The sequence below is a fragment of the Budorcas taxicolor genome, chromosome 20, assembly GCF_023091745.1.
Source record: "Budorcas taxicolor isolate Tak-1 chromosome 20, Takin1.1, whole genome shotgun sequence".
In the NCBI taxonomy this organism is placed as follows: Eukaryota; Metazoa; Chordata; class Mammalia; order Artiodactyla; family Bovidae; genus Budorcas; species Budorcas taxicolor.
The window spans coordinates 5834875-5857668 of record NC_068929.1 but is presented as its reverse complement, the minus strand read 5'-3'; the positions used below and the strand labels follow the sequence as shown (position 1 = coordinate 5857668).

At 50.8% G+C, this 22794-nt stretch overlaps 1 protein-coding gene across 1 annotated transcript in view; it reads left to right on the top strand.

The window, feature by feature from the left end:
* Positions 1-479: 479 nt before the first annotated feature.
* Positions 480-22794, top strand: part of LCP2 (lymphocyte cytosolic protein 2) — a 48664-nt gene continuing 26349 nt past the window's right edge. Inside the window, exons 1-6 of the mRNA XM_052659260.1 lie at positions 480-557; positions 5028-5090; positions 10076-10122; positions 21086-21151; positions 21546-21577; positions 22178-22215. Of these exons, the coding sequence (XP_052515220.1) occupies positions 480-557; positions 5028-5090; positions 10076-10122; positions 21086-21151; positions 21546-21577; positions 22178-22215 (324 nt within the window). The remainder of the gene's footprint in view (positions 558-5027; positions 5091-10075; positions 10123-21085; positions 21152-21545; positions 21578-22177; positions 22216-22794) is intronic.

The window sequence follows — 22794 nt, the reverse complement described above, 5'->3', positions numbered from 1 at the left end:
ATTAGATTTTTCATCTGTAAAGACCCACCCAAGCAGGAATGTGGTTTAAATATTAAACATATGGATGCCAGGGATTTCAATGGAAACATACTTGGGTGTCTAAGTTCCCTTCATCGCTCCTCCTACTGGGCTGGGGCAGATGGGGCCCAGTGGGGATTTACCAGCCTGTAGCTCTTTCTGCCTCTTGAGTCCCCAGAGCTGGGCTTCCTTGTTTACTTATTTAGAGCCCAGCAGAGGAAGTGGTAAAGGAAACTTGCTGAGTCGTTTTCTGAGAAGAGACCATATTTGTTCGCAGAGGAAGCTGTTGCTTTCTGGGATCTGGCTGCAACAGAAAGGACATCGGCTCCAACAAGACTTTTCCAGAAAGTACCCGGGAGTTGGAAGAGCTGAAGACACCTCCAGACTCTGGATTTGGGGTTCTCTGTCCATGGGTGCAGCACCCAGGCTCAGCTGGTGAGCTTCATCCTGAGTGAGCAGCCATGGCATTCAAGAACGTGCCCTTTCGCTCTGAGGTCCTGAATTGGGACCCTGACACCCTTGCAGACTATTTCAAAAAGGTGAGCCTTGCTCTTTAGTGGCTGGGGGGCTGGGCAGAGGCTTGAAGAGGGAGTGCAGGCAGAATGAGAGAGGCATGAAAGACAGCAGCGGAGCTTCCAGCCTTGGGCAGTCTCTCTGGTTGACGGAGCAACACTGAGCTCTCTGGCAATACGTTCTGGGGAGAAGGGAAGCCCTCAAGGGGCAAGTGCCTACTACACACTAGGATTTGAGTTTGTCCTCTTCAGGCACGGACGCATCTAACTTGCTCTAGGATTGCTGTCCTACTGGCTCAGCTGCGAAATAAGCTAAAGGAAGCTAGCTGGACCCAAACCCCAGGGACTGCATGTGATGGAGGCAGAATTCCGGTCACACCTGTCCAGTTTCAGAGTCCGTGCCCTGAGACTCAGGACCGCTATAACAGCTAGTGAGATCAAGGCTTCTTGCTTGAAAGGGAAACATGGGGTCTTGAGGGGTAGGAGAGAGGAAAGGCAGGGTGGAAGACTGTGATGAACGATGCTGGAGATGGCGTCTGAGCAAGTCATTGCTTACCTAGAACAGAGTCTCATGGGAACTTCATGAGGGTCTTAAGATGCAGGCTGGGAAATGACACGAGCCTCAGGCCTTCAGATACCGAGGCCTCTGAAAAGGAAGATATTTGCTGGGAAGGGTCAGGGGCCAAGCTTGTGGCAGAGCTGAGACCAGAGTGTTGCTGTCCCGCCTTCTCGTCTGGAAGGAGCTCAAGGATCCTTGCGTTTGGTCATCTGCTGGTGGGGCCATGGGTCACAGGCTTGCTAGGGCAGATCCCAAGTCATGTGACCCTCTGTGACTGTCCAAGGGATACGTTGTCTTGTGAGGGACCTCTGAGCTCTTAACACTCCCATTTCTGGAGGCTGGCATCCAATTCAGTGGATACTCCAGATTATCACAAGGATATGGTTTTAAGTCATGACCTTAGAGGTTTTCTAAGTTAACTTATTATTTTTCCTGGTATGGGGTAGGCTCCCTGTAACACATACCCAAACCTGGGGTCTACATGGTGCCAAAGTATTTAGTGCCACAACTATTCTGCCCTAAGAAAAATGTGAAAATGTTGAATTGGGTGTGGCATGGTAGAGGCGCAACCCACAGATCCTGTTATTTGCTGCCTGCTGTTCATCTCATTTCGGTTATTTTTCCCTCACTGGAAGTCATAATAAACAGGTTTCAGCACAGTGGGTGCAAAGATCGTTGAGACAGCTGACTTTTGAAAGAGTCAAAAGTATTTATTCTAAATGCTTTTCTTAAATTTAGACCAAATAACTGAGGGCCACAGTGAAATTTACTAAGATGCTATGAAGGGGCATATTAGATCAATACAGAAAGGAGAAAAGAATTGAGAATTATCAAGGGCACTTCTGGGGACAGGCTGATGGGCCAGAGGCCCAGTCTCCAATATGAGAAAGAGAACTGCACAACCCAGGTCAGCAACGGAAGAATCCAAGTTCCGTTCAGGACAGGGAGATGGCCTGCAGGTCAGGATGACTCACGTAGATGCTCTCTGCCTCAGTTGAGGGAAGAGAGAATTTTCTTACAGACCCTAGACTCCAGATCAGGTCCACAGAAACTGAACAGGTTCCCTTCCCAGCATGAAGGAAGGAACGAGGAGACTGAAGGGTGTTTGTGATCTAGGAAGTTCTAGCCCTTCTACAGACCCAGATAGACACCCTTTAAATGCTGAGCATCTCACTTCCCCCAGAGAGAAAATGCTAAGTGAACTGACCATGGCGTCATTTGGGATTGGATCTTAGCCACCAAAGTCCTACTGGCAGATGCAATTTCTCTCTCTCTTTTTTTTAAATTAAGGAGTGTGTCATGTTTCTGATTTAGGCATGCCATTTTCTTTTTCTGCCTTTTAATTAATTTTTGTTTCATTATTTGACTGTGCTGGGTTTTAGTTGTGGTGTGCAGGATCTGTGTTGTGCCATGCTGGATCTCTCAGCTGTGGCGTGAACCCAAGCATCCTGTATTTGGAGTCAGCCACTGGACCCCCAGGGAAATCCCAGAAGGTTTACTTTGTAACGAAGCACTAGGGTCAGGTCCCCCTTGGAGGCACCTCCCCAACCAGCTCTGGAGTCAGCCACACCTTGGCTTGAATCCTGACTCTGCCACCTGCTAACTTGCTGACCCTCCCTTAGTTACTATACCTCTCTGTGCCTCGGCTTCCTCGTTGGTAAAACAGAGATATTCATAGTGACTAGCTCATGGGATTGTCGGGATAAATAGAGGAGATACATGTGTGAGGCCTCCAGCAGAGAGGGGTCCGATTCACGTTCGAGCTTCCCTTTCTCCTATTCTATTCACCGGACCCTGCCTGGGGACTCCATGCAGACCAGCAGGCTTTTGTGTCTTACTGTCTCAGACATGTGCAGCTCATCCTCTGTCCAGAACTTAAGCCCTTGAGGATTGAGGTGTTGTTTTCTATTTCTTTAAGTCCTCTGATTCCTTTTGATTTAGCAGAAAGGGATCCTTGGACCATGCAATGGAGAAGACTCTGGATCAGGGCCATGAGTTCTAATCCTAGCTGCGTCCCCAACTCACTGTGTGACCTTCAGCCAGTCCCTTCCCCTCTCTGGGCCTTAGTTGTCCTGTCCACAACACCAGGTACCTGCTCAGAGCAGTGCCAACCAGAGCTTGTCACTCATAAGAATTATCTGGGTATATGCTAAAAAGACAGGGCTTCCCTGGGAGCTCAGTTGGTAAAGGATCTGCCTGCAACGCAGGAGACATGGGTTCGATCCCTGGGTCAGGAGGATCCCCTGGAGAAGGAAATCCCCTGGATTTCCCAGTATTCTTGCCTGAAAAATCCCATGGACAGAGGAGCCTGGTGAGCTACAGTTCACAGAGTCACAAAGAGTAGGATACTACTTAAGGACTGAGTATGCATGCATGCATGCTAAAAGGACAGAAGTCTTACACTCAGGCCTACTATTACTGACTCAGAACCAAATTTCCAGGCAGGCCCCAGTCTGCGGGACTGTCTGTCTATCTAGAGTCCAAGTCAGAACTCTGCAAAAATCAGAGATTCAGCTCATAACGCTGGTGGTGAAATTGATGAATTAAAGGCAGTTGAACATTCCAAGAACAATTTCACCATTTGCAACATGGATAAAAGGGATGTTTGGGGCTATGCAGAAGCTGGTTTCTTCCCAAGGACCACTAAATCATTTTTTCCGAACTTTCTAATATTCACCCTACTCTGTCACACCATGAGGTTCACAACAATTGCCCTCACTCTTTCAATTTCTTGGCCATAAGAAAAGGTTATGATTTTAAGTTACCAAAAGAAGGCGTTCACAAACTGTGAAATCCATACTTGCGAGGAGAAGCTGAGATTCTCAAGGACAAACATTTTACCTTAAATTCTCTAGCTAGAAACCTCAAATTTAGAGATATTTCAAAGGTAAATGCTTACGCTGTTGAGGACTAGGTCAAAGAGACACCTGCTTCAATTGCCAATTGGTGTGACTCTAGGAAAGCAGCAGGTTCTAAAAATGATCATTCCTGTTGAGGCGGTAAACCTATTCTGAGACTCTAACTTCAACTATTTAAAACAGAAGAAAAAATTTTATGCAAAAGAATATCTATGATGTTGTTTGATCTTGTAGGTTAAGCTGCACTTAAGTCTGTTCACTTACCGTTTGTAAGTTTTACTGTTAGTAACTAAAAGGAGAATACTCCTGATAGAGATATTAAAGCCTTGCTCTGAAGCCCAGCTGTCACTTCTGCCACCTGCCTATCCATGGAACCTTGTATAAGTTACTTGACTCTTTGTGCCTTTGACTCTCCATTTGAAAAATGTGAAGCTTAAATGATTAAAATTGGTTTAAGCACTTAGAATGGTGCCTACCATATGGCAAGTATTCAGGAATTATTAGAAGTTTCAATTATCATTGTTACAGCAGCAGTTTGGGGAAATAACTAAATATTCAGCAATAGAGCAAATTAAAATAATGTTCAAAATCACTTTGTAATAACATGAGTCAGTGCCTTTATTTTTCAAGAGAAAAAGACAAGATAAGGAGATTGAATATGAATGATAACACTGATTGTGTTTAGAAAGATGCTTTGGAAAAACCACTGAAGGAAACACATTGCCATGTTCACCCAGGTTGTCTTTGGGTGACCAGATGATGCCTACTATTTGTTTTCTTTTTTCAACTCTTTTCCATTTGCCGGAGGAGAGTATGGCCAGCCCTTGGCAGCCCTAGCAGCTTCTTAGGGGTTGGCCTCAAAGCCTTCGACAGGCAATTTCTCCATTTTACAGTCCCAAGGGATTAGTTAGTGAAAACAGGGCTGATGCAAGGATAGGGCCCCTCTGATAGACAGCGGGGGAGCGGGGAGCCTGGCTAGCCACAAGCACCACAGATTGCTGAGCTCCTGGGGCAGGCAAGGAAGGGGAACCAGTGGCATGAACCCGACTGCACTGTTACACCTCCTCTCCTCTGTTTCAGCTAAACTACAAGGACTGTGAAAAGGTCGTGAAGAAGCATCACATCGATGGGCCACGGTTTCTGGTGAGTGCTGGCTGCTAGTCCAACGCATTGTGACCAAAACTATTCTGTAACTTTAACCAACGGCTGCAAAGCCAACTTTCTACCCTGTCTCTGAGGCTGCGCAGGGGCATTGCCTGTCTTCAGGATCACGTACAACCCAAGGCCTTCCTCGGGGTTTTGTATGAGCGCCTCTCTCTTCACCTCTCAGGATCCTCCTATTTAGTATACCTCCCAGATCTTTCACTGACACTAAGGTACATTCTGAAGTCAAAGTGTAAGTAGGAATCAAATTACAGTTAACACACACACATACCCCTCTTGAAAATCTATTCAAATAGCACTCATACTCTGAGAAGTTCAACGGGGAAAACCAGCCACATGGGAGAATGGAAGACTCTCTTTTCTTATTTGTCACTCCAGGGAACATACTCGCTGACTAGAATAAACGGTAGAATCGCCCTCCTTATTTCAATTATGTCCCTCTTTCTCTTTACGAAATTCACACCATTGGTTTTGTGCCAATTAACACACATGTGCTATGGCTTTCTCTGCTCCTTTATATGGCAAGAAGTTTCCAGTGCAACACTAAGAGGCAGCTCTCTACTAAGTACTAAGCCATTACAGAGAAGGGACTGCTGCTCTAGGTGGAGTTTGAGCCACTGGGCAGTGGCTGCGGAGGTGGTGTGAGCATTTCCCCTGGAATGACACTTTTGCCAGTGGGTAATGGAGACCCTGACTGCACCGATCCAGCCGTTTTGGTTGTGTTTCTTCATTGTTCAGAAACGAAGCAGGAACAAGCCTTCAAAGGTCTCATGGGGTCAATGTTCCCAATTTAGATTTGGACTCAGTGGATAAGTCAGACTGTTTCCTGGCAAGACCTGGTCAGCAGTACTGAGGAAACTGGGCTATGGGGCTTCAGGGATGGAAGGGGCCATAGAGGGTACATGCTCTAGTTTTCCACCCAGTACACCAATCCGTTTCCTGTATAGCATCTCTGCTACCAAGAGCTTCTTGAATTCCTTCACTGATACTGAGCTCACTACCATACACAGTCATCTATTCCTGTCTGGGCAGTACTTAAGTCTCACACTGAGACCAAACTTATGCCCCCTTTGCTTTCATGGGCCGTATAAGGCATCTTCATTCACTGTTCCACGTAAATCATTCAGTCATTCACCCTGCCATTCACTTAACAAGGACTTTCCTGGGCTCCTTTTATATACCAGACCATGCCATGTGCTAGGAATGTAGAGATGATTAAGATGTGATTTCTGCCTCCCAGAAGCTTGTTTTATAGTGGAAAGTTATCTCCAGGAAGGCTCTAGCCACCACCTCAGTTGCAATTAGAGAAACATGTACAGAAATGTGATGTGATTTACTCTGTCACACACCTAGTTACTGGACTAAAGCATACATTTAATTTAATTTTACACTGCTTGAGTTTTGAACAGTGCCACTTCTTTGCACTGGGCTTTAAGCCACTAGACTTTGAGCATTTAATTGTTATTCTTCTTGCAACTTACCGCTAAATCTGAATATTTCATTCTTTTAGCTTTTAGCTAAAAGATGCTTTTAGAACTGAGAACTGAGATTCCTCAGGGCTGAATCAAAAGGGAGTAAGACCTCTTTCTTGAAGATGGTCCTGGTCATAGCCCTGGGTGACCTCTAATAAGCACATGTCCTCTCTGAACTTCTTGTTCCTCCCTCTGTAATGGAGCACAGTGGACTGAGTGATAGTGGGTGACAGTCCAGCCTAGCTCTGGGGGGGTCCCCCCCTCCCCCTCTTGTGAGCTTCAGGCCCGTTGAGACAGGGTTGTTGCCTTGGTTGAGGAGCTTTGCCTTCTCTACCCCGATGTCTGGGACATGCCAGGCCCTCAGAGAACGCTGCTCACTCCCATTACTGTGTGAACAGCAAGAAGTGGAAAGAGGGGCTCAAGAAGCCAGGTGAGTAGGGAGCGGAGCCCAGCCCTGCCCTGGCAGCTTCTGCTAAAACCGCCTTCCATGCCAGCTGCTCTGGGTATGATCTGGGCTTTGATCTGAGCTCTGAGCTCTCAGCTATCACCCTTTCCAGCTTTAAGGTGTCCAGAGCCATTCTGCTTTAAGGGTGAAAATGGAAGACCCAGCCGTCTTTACCCCTCCACCCCTCCGTTTCTCTCCATCCTCTCCCTTCCCCCGTCCTTTCCCCCTCCCTCCCTGCCTTCCTTTCCCTTTCTTCCATGCAGGAGCCAGCAGCCCCCTGGAATCTATACTGCCAGCATTTTGTTTTCCACTGAGAAGTCTGGTGAGGGAACGGGGGTTCTATGCTCCCGAAAGGCTAAGAAAGAGGAGGCCACGTGCTTGGAAGCCCTGTCAGTTAGAAAGGTGTGCGGCTGCATGAAAGAGAAACTGAAGCACAGTGGCTTAACCAAAGAGGGGCTTATCTTTCTCAAGTGACAAGAAGTCTAGAGGTGGGCACTCGTGGCTGGAGAGATGCTAAAGGAAGTCGTCGAGAACTCAGGCCTCACCTAGCCAATGGAAGCTCTCTGTGGCTTCTGTCCTAATGGCTATGAGATGGCCATTCCATCTCCAGGCATTACATCTGCAATCCAAGCAGGAGGAAGAGGGGGAGGGCAAAGAGTAAAACACTCAAAGTGCATGGGGATTGCATTCCCCTTTATTTTCAGGGGTACTTTCCCAAAAGCCTGATTCAGTTAGACTTCAGATTATGTCTCACCAGCCACAATGGAGTCCCGTGACCTTGGTCACATGCAAGAGAACTTAGTGTGTTAAATATTTTGAACTGGACACATTTACTGCCTTGAACAAAACCCAGACCCCATCAGTAAGGGAGCAAGAGAGTGGATATTGGGTAGGCAAGCGACAGCGTCGGCTACAACGCCTCTCCTGGCCGGGTCCAGTTCTCTGCTTTTCTTGCTCTCTTGTCCCTCTTAAGGACACACTCAGCACATAATCATATTCCTGTAAAGCCACTAGTCTGACTCCAAGTCACTGTACAAGTAACTCAGAGTTTCCAGACTTTGCTGAAGGTCTTTGAAGAAGGTTGCGGAGGGGGCTTTACACTGTTATGTCACATAGAAGAATTCTCCAAACATCGTGTGTGTGCTCAGTTGCTCAGTCCTGCCTGATTCTTTGTGACCCCGTGGACTGTAGCCTGCTAGGCTCCTCTGTCCGTGGGATTCTCCAGGTAAGAATACTGGAGTTGGTAGCCATTTCTTCCCACAGGGGATCTTCCCAACCCAGGGATCAAACCTGCATCTCCTGGACTGCAGGCAGATTCTTGACAGCTTGGGCCATCAGGGAAGCCCAGACACGTTCACCACCTTCCATCTTTCCTCCTAGTTCCTATCCCTGCTTCTAAGGCCTTTCTCTGTATTTCCAGCCACACTCACATGCTTACCTTTTCCTTCACCTGCTCCCTGAAATTCCCTCAGCTTACGTCTCTGACTCAGGAGAAGGGAAGGCAACAGCCCACCACCTAGTTCTCAGCATGCATCCCTCTGGTCACTCCAAGGAAGCCCTCCGACCCTCATGCCACACTGCTAACATGAGCCTTGGTATCTTCCCTAAGAAGGGAGTGGTTCCAGGGGCAGGGACGCCACGGCTCAGTGATGCTAGAGAAAGAAGTTAATAAGTTTGAAGAAAGTCTTGATTGTCTCAGGACTCTTGCCAAAGCCTCCTTCCTAGCCCTGTCGCCAGGTCTGATATGGGGGCTGGATCAGACTCCGTTCCTAAGAGCTGAAGTGGGAGGCCATAGCACATTTTAAGAGGCCCCAGCCCCAGTGCCAGCTGGGCTTAATGGGAAGTTTGCCCAGCTCATCTCAGAAGGCAGCCAAAATCCTGCCAGGCAGCTCCCAGCCCGGAGCGGAAGAAGCAAAAACACTAACTAACCTCCAACAACCATCCAGACCCCAGCTGCTCTGCCCTGGGACAGAAATTGCTCACCTAAACCCCATTCATCGCTCTCAAAGGGTCTGTCAGGCACTGTGCCAAGCACAGGACACACTCCATCTCATTCAGTCCTCACAGCCCCTGAAACAGAGCTGTTCATATTATCAAGGTTCCCATTATACAGAGAAGGAAACTGAGGCCTAGAGAGATTAAGTGTCTGTCCCAAGTCAGGGAACTGCTAAGTGAGGGAACCAAGATTCTAAACCACCCTGTCCGACTCCAGCTCCCCCACCCTGACCGCTGGGGCTCTGGTCTCAATTAGACTGTTAAGGAGGCCCTTCTTGCCTTGGCTTTGGTTCCATGGAGCATGTGCCCAACCTCTTTGCTTCCCTCTTCTCTCTCCCTCCACTCCTCTTTTCCACCACAGGCCACTAAGGCTCCAGAGGGCTTAGACGTGGTAGGAGGAAGCCCATAGGAAGGAAATCGCCCACAAAAGCCACAGAGCAGGGTCCTAGCCCCAGCTCCATTGCCTAAAAGCTGAAATCCCTTACACCTTGGGGCCCCACTTTCTCACTAAAATGAGACAACGCTGACAGTTTCTCCCTCACAGGGCTGATGCGAGGATTAATCGAGGTGCTGTAAGGAGGCAGTCAGTTCTTTAGAAACACGGGTCTCTTTCTTCTTTCCACTCTCGGTTCCCTCAGGACAGCCTCTTGATTGCTCCCTTGCATCTAGAGAATCCTACCAACACCTCCCGTGAAGGAGGCAGCTGGGCTGTGATGAGGCTGCAGAGCACAGACTCCCTCTCCAGGCCGGCTGCTCACAGCCGTTCCACGGCAGCTGAGGGCCTGAGGTCTGGGGCGGGAGGCTAGGAAAGCTGTTACAGCCTGGCCAAGTCCACATAAAATCCGAGTTTCGGGCTCCCTGTGACCCGATGTGGCCGTCCAGGGCCCGCAGGCTCCAGTGCCCCATCTAGAAGCTGCCTGCTCGGTCGGGTGGATGCAGCCTCCTCTCCCGCTGGCTGCAGGCCCGCTGTCCCCTGTCCTTTCACACCTGACTCTGCTCACCTGGCCTGGAGCCCCTTCTGCGGGTTGTAACTACCACTGTCTCCATTGCAGAACCTGGCAGAGAACGACATCCAGAAGTTCCCTAAGCTCCGCGTGCCGTGAGTACCGGCCCGATGACTGGGGTGGGGTGGGGAGTAGACCCGGGAAGCTGAGCTACTTTTCTGTCACTGTCAGCTTAAAATAGGAAAGCAATCAGGAAGAGAGCAGGCAAGAGCAGTGTTCGGGGAAGAGAAGTTACATAATGTGTTGAGAAAAAGAAGCAACGGTTCTAGTCCGGCTGGTACTTGGCTGCTCTTGCCAAAGATCAGCCTGATTCTGGCCCATGTTCTCATCTCCTCTCTCCCCAGTGGGGTGGGCTGGCCTTTGAAAATCAAGAGATCTGAGATTTCATCGTGGTTTCATCATCAACTCAGTAATTGCTTCAGTTTTTTGGACCTTGGTAAAATGAGAGCATTGGACCAGATGAGTCAGGCAATGGACTCCATTTGGTCTGTCAGTGATGACCGTTTGGGTGGCTGCCACGGGCATCGTGTTGAGAGGAATTCCGAGAAGGGGGCCGATTCTGAGGTCTGACGTGGGTGCTGAAATGCGAAGTTGCAGTGTGCGTATTGGGCCATGTTTCCTGCCCTTCTTGCAGAAGTCTCACACTCTGATGCTTGAGGAGCCAGGGAGAAATGTGTGCAATGGGCCAGGCTGAAAAATACAAAGTCCAGTCATTTACCACCGTTGAATAAAGCTTGAATATGGAGAAATATTTTTCTGCTGTAAGAAAGACGATAGGGCCTTAGTTGCAGCACGCGGGATCTTGCTTGGATAGTGGGGTATTTCGCTGTGGTGCGTGGATTCCCTACTTGTGGTGTGTGGATTCCCTAGTTGTGGTGCGTGGATTCCCTAGTTGTGCTGCGTGGATTCCCTAGTTGTGCTGCGTGGATTCCCTAGTTGTGGTGCGCGGATTCTCTAGTTGTGGTGCATGGATTCCCTAGTTGTGCTGCGTGGATTCCCTAGTTGTGGTGCGCGGATTCTCTAGTTGTGGTGCGTGGATTCCCTAGTTGTGGTGCGTGGACTCTGTAGTTGTGGTGCGTGGATTCCCTAGTTGTGGTGTGTGGACTCTGTAGTTGTGGTGCCTGGATTCTCTAGTTGTTATGGTGCTTGGACTCCCTAGTTGTGGTGCGTGGATTCCCTAGTTGTGGTGTGTGGACTCTGTAGTTGTGGTGCCTGGATTCCCTAGTTTTTATGGTGCGTGGATTCCCTAGTTGTTGTGGTGCCTGGATTCCCTAGTTGTGGTGCGTGGATTCCCTAGTTGTTATGGTGTGTGGACTCTGTAGTTGTGGTGCCTGGATTCTCTAGTTGTTGTGGTGCGTGGATTCCCTAGTTGTTGTGGTGCCTGGATTCCCTAGTTGTGGTGTGTGGACTCCGTAGTTGTGGTGCGTGGATTCTCTAGTTGTGGTCCGTGGATTCCCTAGTTGTTGTGGTGCCTGGATTCCCTAGTTGTGGTGCCTGGATTCCCTAGTTGTGATGCCTGGATTCCCTAGTTGTGGTGCGTGGATTCCCTAGTTGTTATGGTGCCTGGATTCCCTAGTTGTGGTGCGTGGATTCCCTAGTTGTTATGGTGTGTGGACTCTGTAGTTGTGGTGCCTGGATTCTCTAGTTGTTGTGGTGCGTGGATTCCCTAGTTGTTGTGGTGCCTGGATTCCCTAGTTGTGGTGTGTGGACTCCGTAGTTGTGGTGCGTGGATTCTCTAGTTGTGGTGCGTGGATTCCCTAGTTGTTGTGGTGCCTGGATTCCCTAGTTGTGGTGCCTGGATTCCCTAGTTGTGATGCCTGGATTCCCTAGTTGTGGTGCGTGGATTCCCTAGTTGTTATGGTGTGTGGATTCTCCAGTTGTGGTGTATGGATTCCCTAGTTGTGGTGCATGGATTCCCTAGTTGTTGTGCATGGACTCTCTAGTTGTGGTGTGTGGACTCTCTAGTTGTTATGGTGTGTGGATTCCCTAGTTGTTGTGGTGCCTGGATTCCCTAGTTGTGGTGCGTGGATTCCCTAGTTGTTATGGTGCATGGATTCCCTAGTTGTGGTGTGTGGATTCCCTAGTTATGGTGTGTGGATTCTCTAGTTGTGGTGTGTGGATTCTCTAGTTGTTATGGTGCGTGGATTCCCTAGTTGTTATGGTGCGTGGATTCCCTAGTTGTTATGGTGCGTGGATTCCCTAGTTGTGGTGCGTGGATTCCCTAGTTGTTATGGTGCGTGGATTCCCTAGTTGTTGTGGTGCCTGGATTCCCTAGTTGTGGTGCGTGGATTCCCTAGTTGTTATGGTGCATGGATTCCCTAGTTGTGGTGCGTGGATTCCCTAGTTGTGGTGCGTGGATTCCCTAGTTGTGGTGTGTGGATTCTCTAGTTGTTATGGTGCTTGGACTCCCTAGTTGTGGTGCGTGGATTCCCTAGTTGTTATGGTGCATGGATTCCCTAGTTGTGGTGTGTGGACTCTGTAGTTGTGGTGCGTGGATTCCCTAGTTGTGGTGCGTGGACTCTGTAGTTGTGGTGCGTGGATTCCCTAGTTGTGGTGTGTGGACTCTGTAGTTGTGGTGCCTGGATTCTCTAGTTGTTATGGTGCTTGGACTCCCTAGTTGTGGTGCGTGGATTCCCTAGTTGTGGTGTGTGGACTCTGTAGTTGTGGTGCCTGGATTCCCTAGTTTTTATGGTGCGTGGATTCCCTAGTTGTTGTGGTGCCTGGATTCCCTAGTTGTGGTGTGTGGACTCCGTAGTTGTGGTGCCTGGATTCCCTAGTTGTGGTGCCTGGATTCCCTAGTTGTGATGCCTGGATTCCCTAGTTGTGGTGCGTGGATTCCCTAGTTGTTATGGTGTGTGGATTCTCCAGTTGTGGTGCATGGATTCCCTAGTTGTTGTGCATGGACTCTCTAGTTGTGGTGTGTGGACTCCGTAGTTGTGGTGCGTGGATTCTCTAGTTGTGGTGCCTGGATTCCCTAGTTGTTGTGGTGCCTGGATTCCCTAGTTGTGGTGCCTGGATTCCCTAGTTGTGGTGCGTGGATTCCCTAGTTGTTATGGTGTGTGGATTCTCTAGTTGTGGTGCGTGGATTCCCTAGTTGTGGTGCGTGGATTCGCTAGTTGTGGTGCATGGATTCCCTAGTTGTGGTGCGTGGATTCCCTAGTTGTGGTGCGTGGATTCCCTAGTTGTGGTGCGTGGATTCCCTAGTTGTTGTGCGTGGACTCTCTAGTTGTGGTGTGTGGACTTTCTAGTTGTTATGGTGCATGGATTCCCTAGTTGTGGTGCCTGGGCTCAGTTGTTGCGGTGTATGGACTTGGTTGCCCTGAGGCATGTGGGATCCCTGATGAGGGATCAACCCTGCTTCCCCTGCTTTGTAAGATAGATTCTTAACCACTGTACCTCTAGGAAAGTCTCAATGCTCAATCTTTGAATTTATCAAGCAGCTAGCAATACAAGTTTTATGCAATATATCTCAATTTTTAAATGTTGCTCAAATATTTTTTAATATTGTAAATGCCAAAGTTAGCACCCTTATGGGCTAGATTTAGTGTGGGGGACCCTAATCTGAGATCTCCCCTCCAGACACGCTCCGGGGTCCTTTTTCTTTCTCTAAACATCTTAGAGCTCACAATGATGAAAGGGAAGTAGGTCAATGAAGTAGGAGGTGAAAAGTTTCGTGAATAGGTAGAGCTGCCAGAGTAGCTCAGATAAGAAAAATGTGACTCTCAGGTTTCCCTCATCTGGAAGGGTGATCAAAAGAAGGGAGTAAGGATTTGCCTTTGGTACTGCCTGTCTCCAGGGGCCACTATTGTTGAAGAATAATTGATCTTAGGAGTTTTTTTCCCTAGTCCAAAATGGCTATTTAAATCTAGTTAAATTAAAAATTCAGGGACTTTCCTGGTGGTTCAGTGATCTAACACTCCATGCTCCCAATGCAGGGGGCCTGGGTTCAATGCCTGGTCAGGGGACGAGATCCTGTGTGCTACAGCCAAGGGTTCCCATGCTGCACCTAAAAATCTTACCTGCCACACTAAAAGATCTCGCGTGCCATAACTATGAACCAGTGCAGCCAAATAACTAAAAATAAAGACTCAAAAAATAACAAAACATTCAGCCCGTCAGAGGCACTAGCCACATTTCAAGGGCTCAGTAGCTAGATACAGTGGTGACGATTATATTGGACATTATAGATGTGATGCCCTAGAAAAAGGCCACAGTTCTAGGCCAAGGAGAGAACTTAGCATATAGCAGTGAGAACTGGTGGCTGGTGGGCTAGAGTCAGCCTGTAGACACGTTAAGTTGGATCCACATAGTGTTTTAAAATCAGGAAGTGGCATCAGGAAAGACTCTGGGGAAGAAGGGAACCTAACTTGGATCTTGAAATATACCGAGAGTGGTCAGATGAAAAATGATTGAAAGACATTCTAGAAATGGGGACTATATTGCGAAGGCATGATACCAGTGCGTTTATTGGAACTGCAAGTAGGTCAGAGCAGTTGAGGCGTACGTGGGGGAGTGCGCAGTGAAAAGACCACAGTAACTGGTTACAGTTGTGAAGGATGCTTCGAGCTGTTATGAGTCTGAGAGTGTTGGTGAAGTGAGTTCACCAGGGGGAACACTGAGGTAAACCCTGCATGTTGACTCTCTCCAGGGTGTGTAAAACATGATGGAGAGGAGGGCTCAGCTGGAGGCATGGAGCCTGGTTAGGAATGATGGCTATGACCCCACTGTGAGATGGCAGCTTCTCGGAGCAGGGGATTCAATCAGAGCAATAGACGGAAGGGGATGAGGAAGGCACTTTAACTGGGAGGATCCTTTTTTCAATCTTAAGGCCTTAGACCCACCTCCTTAGATTAAGGAGCTGATGTCTGCAGTTCAACGTGAGGTGGAGGTGGGATATTTCTTCAGTTATATAAAAACTAAAACAACAACTTGGCCTGCAGTAAAAACCACCCTCCAGTGGGTTTGCCCCCCAAGGCAAGGCACGAGGGCTGTCCGCGGAGCATGAAAGGCCAACTGGTGGGGGAGGCATCCAGGGAAGGTGCGGCTGCCCTGATCAGGTGATTCTGAGTGTGAGCATTGGTATAAAAAGTATCAATTTTCAGCTATACCTCTGTGAGCTCTGTGCCTGGGATGAGTCCTAGAGTACTCTGAGTTTCCAAGTGTATAAAATGAAGGAATGGGTTACATGAACTTCATGAACACATTCTTTTAAAAGATATTATTTCAGATCTGAACAGGCAGACAGGAGAGTAAAATGCAGGCTCTGAGATCAGACTAGTTGAGACCCAGTTCTCCCATTCATTAGCTATGAGTCTATGGACAAGTTATTGGAGTTCCCTAAGCCTCAGCTTCCTCATCTGTAAAATGGGGACAATTACAGACCCTGTCTCAAAGGATCAATGAGAGAGTTAGAAGAAACAATGGGGATATAATAAAATGTACTGAAGAGGCATTAACTATTCCAGCCACTTTATGCAAAATCCCAATGAGCACCATTTCAGATTTTTACTAATGATTTTATCCTACTAACTGGGGAGGATGAAAGCATAGAAAGGCATGGGCTTTGGAGCGAGGCAAAGCCAGGTTCTAGCAGGCTCTGCCTCCTACCAGCTGTGGGACTCAGGCAAGTCATTTCAAGTCTGAGCCTCAGGTTCCTCATCTAGAGGAGAGGAAAGAAGGAACTCAGAGAGGGCAGTGTATATGGGTAAGTGGGTAAGTGGGAGAGAGCCCACATAAGCTGCCTGTGTGTATAGATGTTCCGGGCTCATTTGCTCCATTCCTTTGTACACAGGTCCATTTGCCCTAGACCATTTCCCTAAAGAGCTATAGAAAAGAAATTGTGTTTATGTACAGTGGACCAAAACAAGATTACACTCCTCTGAATAGCTCAGTCTCCTTAAATTTGCTGTAAAAAGTCAGTACTAAATGGATTTTGTAAGAAGGCAGTTTCTGGTGGGAAAAGTGTTCTCTGTCTGCAGACAGAGGACTGTCTCAGGCCTAGTCTCTCCCAGAGGCCTCACAGACAATGTGATGGGGGAGAGTTTCAAAGTAAAACAGTGTAACGTCCTTTTGGAGGACTGAGCCTAGCGCCTGTGGTAGCACTGAGCATGATCTGGTTAAATCGATAGAACACATGATAAAATCTTCTGATGGTCATCTGCAGTCTTTTTTTTTAAATGTGGTAAATTTTTGTTGCTATTTCTGCACTGGGTCTTTGTTGTTGCTCGAGGGCTTTCTTTAATCATGCTGAGAGGGGTGGCGGGGGGGTACCCTCTAGTTGCAGTGTGGGGACCTCACTTTTTGTGGCTTCTCTTGTTGCACAGCACAGGCTCTAGGGTGCAAGGGCTCAGAAGTTAATGGTGCATGAGATTAAGTTGCCCACAGCATGTGGGATCCTCCCAGAGCAGGGATTGAACCCACGTCCCCTGCATTGGCAGGCAGACTCTTATCCAGTGTACAACCAGGGAAGTCCAGTGCTATAAATTTTATGTTTAAAATAATACAGTGTAACTTTAAAAAAAAATGGAAGAAGAGGGCAGGGATGTTGTGGTAATGTAGGCAACAGATAGGTATTGGATGATTCTCTTTATAACATCAGTGATCACTGTCCCCATCATCCATGGTGGAATTAGGATGGGAAAAGCTAAGATCCAGTTGGAGAGACAAGGCAGTCGTGCCTGTTGATCAGTCTGTCTTCTGAAAAGGCGTCGTCTCCTAACCTCAGAGACAGCTCCCTGTCTCATCTGCTCAGCGCCTACCTAAGATATAAAGACAGCAAAGGATGGCGGGCAGGATGGAGGGAGGGCGCAGAGCGGAACTCAGCACTGTGTTCATGACACGCGCTCAGCTCCCAGCAGACTGGGGACAGTGCCAGGCCCCTCTCCGACGTGTGGCTCCCCATCTCGTTCACTGGCCAAAGCCCTGTCCAGGTGCCCCGTCCTCCCTGCACGGAAAGTGCCCCCATCCCACTGACTGCCGCGCTCCTCCTCCTCAGTGGGAGCCCAGGGCACTTAACTTCCGCTCAGCTCCATGTGAAAAACCCACATGGGGCCTTTGACAAACACCTCCCCCAGCACCCTGCTGTCCTTGCTGGTAAACAGGATAGCTCTCCCTGGCTACCACACAAAATGACTGGAGCACAAGTAACTTGTAAATCTGTCAGGGGGAGGGCATGGCTGAGAAGTGGGAGACCCTCAGATTCTTGCTTCCTGCTCACGTGCCCGGTTGCCCCTGGAGGCCTGAGTCTTGAGAGCGATGTCCTGGCTTCTCCCTGGCTCCTCAGGTGACAGGAGAGGATTTTGGAAGGTTTGACTCTTGGTTCACAGAAGACTTGCCTTTAAGGAGGAATTTTGTTCCTTTAAAGAAAGGTGAAATGCGAGTGAAAGCCAGATTGGGTGTAAGAACATGGGCTGGGAGGTGGGACAGGGGTCAGGGTGGTGTCAGAGAGCAGGGAGGGGGTGAGGGGTGGAGGAGGGCCTCTGGGCGAGGGGCAGGCCAGTGTGCCTCTGAAACTGGGGGTCAAGGAAGCAGCTCCCCGTCCCCACAAGCCCTCTAGGAGACAGGGAAACTCATCTACAGCTCACGCTATGCGGCCGTCAGCAAGAAGAACATTTCAGCTGTGCACGAGGCACACGACCACACAGGCAGCAGAGCAGTGTTCGGAAATAACACTGACGCTTACTTGCACTGTGGGCTCTGACACTTTCCACGCTGCTCTGCCTTCATCCTCCCTTCCTCCCTGCCTGCCTTTCTTTCCCAGTTTCCTTCTTACTTCTGTGTGACCAGCAAAGTTGATTTCAAGACGCCCTTGTGAGCCTCCACCCCTGTTAGCAGAACACAAGAGCCATGGAAAGGGAGCCCCCCGTGTCCCGGGAGAGCCCTACAGGGGCCACAACACGCAGAGACCCTGAGTCCTGCTTCTACTCCCCCACCTCACTCCGCTTCCTCCGTTTCGATTCTTTCGAAAGCAAGTCCAAGAAGACCAGATCACAGGAGTGATTTCACAAGCTTTCAGCCCATAGGACCCACCCATGTCTCTGGGGCACTTGTTGTGACTGCGTCCAGCGGCTCCCAGCCTCTCCTGGACGCTCTGATGGGTTAAGTCTCCAGTGGGCCTGGCCATCAGTGTTTGTGGCTATGGTCTGGCTGGTCAGGGATTCTCCAGCAGGGCCAACCCTCCTGTTTCACTGATGAGGCAGGGAGGAACAGGAAGGGCAATACCCGGCCTGAGGTCAGGCCGTGGGCACTGTCCGGGGGCAGGAGGCTGCAGTCACACTCAGCAGGACCCCCCTCCCAACCTCTGTATCGTCCAGCATGATCGGAGGAGGCCTCTACCTGAGAAGTCAGAGGCCCACCCCCATCACACAGCGAGCTAGGGGTCTCGGCTGCCACGGCCTGGCTTCCTGCGGAAAGGTCCGCTCCGCTTCTGCGGCTGAAGACGAGCAGAGAGAGTGGTGTCTACCCGAGGGCGTCGGTCTCTCCTGGGGCTGAGTGTGGCCTGGGGTTTGTGGGAAGGAGGGAGAATGAGTCACCTCCGGCCGCTCACTGTCGCTTGGTCCTCTGGGGGCGTGGGAGTGAGTGGGGGACAGCCACAAGAGTTTGCAGGCAGAGGTGCAAGAACCTCGTGCTCTGATCCCCAGCACCGCTGCCCTGCACACGCGCCCCCACAGCCAGCAGCCCCAGCTGCGGGGAGGCGGTGTTCTGAGGCCTCAAAGCAGGGGGCCCGGGGGCCCCACGTCCGCCACGGGCTGGGCTGCCGGCCCCTCTCCAGCCCTGCTGCTCTCAGCTCGCGCTGCTCCTCTGTGGGGCTGTGGTTTGCCATTTCCTTCCTTCGCCAGTTAGAGCCCCAGCAGCTCCCGCCCGGCTGCTGAAGATGCCCTAAGGAGTTGCCTAGAGCAGCAGGTCTTTTCAGGATCGAAGCCACTGTGCCAGCCGGTCAGGGCCACCCCGCTTCTCCCTGTGCCCTCCCTTACTGCCCTCACTGGGCGGGGACCCGCTCCCCAGCACCCCCTACTTCAGGTCCTGCAGAAATGTCACCTCCTCCCAGAGGCCCGCTGGGTGGTTTTTCAATTGTAACCACACCCCGCTCCTGTACTCCCCCCCCCCTCGCCCAGCCCGCACCTCTGCTGCCTGCGTGTCCACACAGCTCTCACCTTGAATTTCACTTCCTCCAGTGTTCACTATTTGTCATCTGTTTGTCTCCGCTAGCAAGTAAGCTCCTCGAGAGCAGAGATCTTTGTTTTGTTCACCGAGGTGCCCTGAACTCCAGCAGGGCTCCTGGCGCTTAGGTAGCCTGGAGTGCGCACTGCTCAGTGAAGGTACGACTGGATGGGGGTGACGGTGCCCTGATTTACGCTCTGTCAGAGGAGGGAGCAGAGGGACGCTCATCAGCCTCTTGAACAGCCGCTTAAAGGAAACAGAGGAACCAGAAACCAGCAATCTGACGGTGTGATTGGAGCTTCCACTGGGAAGCTCCCCACTCCGCTTTAAAGCATCTCCCTGTGGCGTGTGACACCCCAGCAGTGACACCGGAGGAAGGGTTACAGGCTCCTCTCTCTCTCCCCCGACGGCCCCGCTCGTTCGTGAAGTTTGTTCATCCTGTCTCTTGGGCTTCCCTGCTGGCTCAGATGGTAAAGAATCCGCCTGCCGTGTGGGAGACCTGGGTTCCATCCCTGGGTTGGGAAGATTCCCTGGAGGAGGGTATGGCAATCCACTCTAGTATTCTTGCCTGGAGAGTCCCCGTGGACAGAGGACCCTGGTGGGCTACAGTCCATGGGGTTGCGAAGAGTTGGACACGACTGAGCCACTTAAGCACAGCACAGCACATCCTCTCACTCGAATGAGCTGAGAGGTTCTGAGCAGGTTCCCGGGAAACCTGCTCAGAACTGGGGGGGTGGGGGGCGGGGGCCTGGGGGATGATGAGGGAAGCAAGACGTGGTGGGGGCCAAGACTACTTCGCTAACTTAGCAATTTTGTTTTAGACCAAACTTGTGACCAAGGAAGGTAGACTCGGCCCTTCCCAGAGGGCAACAGGCTCCATAGAGCTATTCCCAAGGGGCTTCTGGCATCAGGGGTGTTGATTTGGTGTGCTGATAGTGTGCTGCTCTGGAAATGAGGGGGCCTGGCTTCTGAGGCTGCTGTGCATCGCTGGGAGAGGGGCCGCTGTGCAGCTGTCTCTTCCTCTCTGGGCCCCTGTGGCCCCACGTGTGAAATAATGCAGGGTGAGACCACCTCTGAGCCTCCTCCAGCTGCCCCAGATCTCACGGGAACACGAGCCTGTCAGCTGACAGACCCTGGGTCTCCTCAGCGGTGCTAAGGGAGGCTGGAGTTCACTGCAGAGGGCGTGCCTGCCAGAGCTGCCGTCCCACTCTGCCCTTCCTGCCCTGGGATTTAGAGATTTGCTGGTTTACAACATCCAAGGAATGAGAGGGTCCTGGCCAAGGCCTCTGCGCATGGGTGAATCAGGGAGTCTCCACTTTGCAGGCTGTGCCTAGATGGGGAATACTTCACCAAGTGTTTATAAGAATTCATGTCACCAAGGAGGGAGCGGAGGATGGAAGGAGATTTCAGGCCCAGAAAGCGCACTGAAGCTCTTGTCAAGAGTTCTGCAACGAGCGGCCGATTCCTCCAGGTCTCAGAGGTGGATTGAGGATTCCTGTTAGACATCGCTACAGGGATGTCAAACCAAGTCAGGGGAGCTCAGCCCTGCGAACACCAGCACAATAAAATACACTGCGGTCATGTCCTGATCTGAAGGTTGCTGGATTTCAGAGGAGGAGGAGCCGGTGTGAGCCGGCCAGTCCCCGCGGAGGGACTCTGAGCTAGACAGGAGGCTGAGCCCACGCAGAGAGCTTCCTGGGCAGGATCAAGGGGGTGGAGGTGGCAAGAAAGTGAGGAGAAGAGGGAGAGGGCCAGCTGGAGCCAAAGGAAGAGGCCGGCTAGGACTGGCCCAAGTGCCTGAGGTCACACAGACCGGGGGGCTTCAGGACCCAGGGAAGGAAGGCTGAAGGTGGAGGGAGAGAATGCTTTTATCACCTCACCCGTCCCTTTGTCTTATAGGATTCTGAGTAAGTTAAGTCAAGAAATCAACAAGAATGAAGAGAGAAGGAGCATTTTCACACGCAAGTGAGTAGGGCAGCCAAGTGCCCAGGGTCACTTTAATGAGATGCAAAAAATTTTCAAACTCAAGTCTAAATGGGAGTGGTTTTTCCCTCATTTTTGATCTGCAGTAATCCTCCAGTCCAGGGGTTCCCCCTCTCTGTCCTGCATCCTGCCCCTGCATCAGGGGAGCTTCCCCTAGAAAGGCAGGCAGTCATGAGCTCCCAGTTGTACCACCAATGTGATTTCAGTGGTTTCCAGAATTTTCAGGTAGCCTGGCCTGAGTTTCAAAGCAACAAGGACAAGAGTCCTGGGTGGTGAGACATAGCCTCCCCTGGGGGCTCCTCTTGCAGGGCTGGACTAAGAGGGATATCTCCCCAAGTCAGTAGGGCTGTTAATGCCATGTTGCTTGCCTTTGCAGACCCCAAGTCCAGCGGTTTCCGGAGGAGACAGGTAAAGGTCTCTGGGGTTGAGAACGATTGCTTTGGAGATGGGAGGCATTTCGGTTCTTCTGGCTGCCGGTCCAGGTGGAGGGGGAGGAGAGATATCACTATGCCAGGCACCTGGCCATGATCCCCTTCCAACGGAGGCCCTCTGCACAGACACAGGGAGGGACTCTGCAGGTGGTGCCTGGAACAACCTGGGTTTTGACTGAGCACCCGAGCACAGCCAGTCCTCCTGCTTCTGAGTCTTTAAAGCAATTATTCAGCTGCTAAATTCCACATCTTGTTAAAACGCAGATTCCTGGGTCCCCCCCCCCCCCCCCCCCCCACCGAGTTCCTGCAGAATCAGAAGCTCTAAGGATAGGCCCAGGGAATCTGCATATTTTGAAGCTCTCTCAAGTGACTTTCACACACATGAAAGGTTAAGAACCACCGCCTCTGTCTGGTAGAATGAGCCCCTCAGGTAGGAAGTGGAGAGCTGACACTGAGTTGCTGACCCCCAGGTGCGCAGGATGAAGGCGAGGGTGGAGGAGGGCACCGGGCTGGGAAGCGCCGACTTCCCCTCTGTGGCTTCAATCAGCACTAATAACGGTGTTGCCTTCCTCCACAGAGAGCCACGAGGAAGACAACGGAGGCTGGTCGTCCTTTGTGAGTATGGTGCGGGTCCTCCCAGCTTAGGGCAGAGTCCGGAGGTCCTTTGTAGTGAGGCACTGGTGTGATGCCGGGGGAGCGAGGCCCTGATGGAGCCCCGCGGGGCTCCGGCGTGTGTGGCGATCAGAGCGTGACTCTCTGACTTTCCAGTCCTCACGGTCGCTGGTCTCCTCCGGCCCTCTTGCCCTCGGGGCACAGGAGCAGTGGTGGAGGACACCTGCAGGAAAGGCTTGGCGTGAGCCACTTTGTGACGAATGCTGGTGGCGAGCTGGGCTCGGCTGAGGCCTGCGGGGTGCTGACCCGCCGCTGTTCACCAGGAGCCCCCACAGCAGGGCCCGCGCCCAAGCCCTCCTCACACAGACTACGCTAAAGCAGCATTAAAGCAGCTTTTCTCGTGGGCTTAAGTCCCCACTGGTGACACAGAGGGAAAGGGAGCTTAGAATGAACTATCCGCCCTCGAAACACCTCAGGGATGGGATGGCCCAATTGGCTTTTATACCTGAGGGGTCGTGATGACCCCTTTGAGAGTCTGATGAATTCTGTACAGCCTCTCCCCAGAAAACTGCATCACCACAC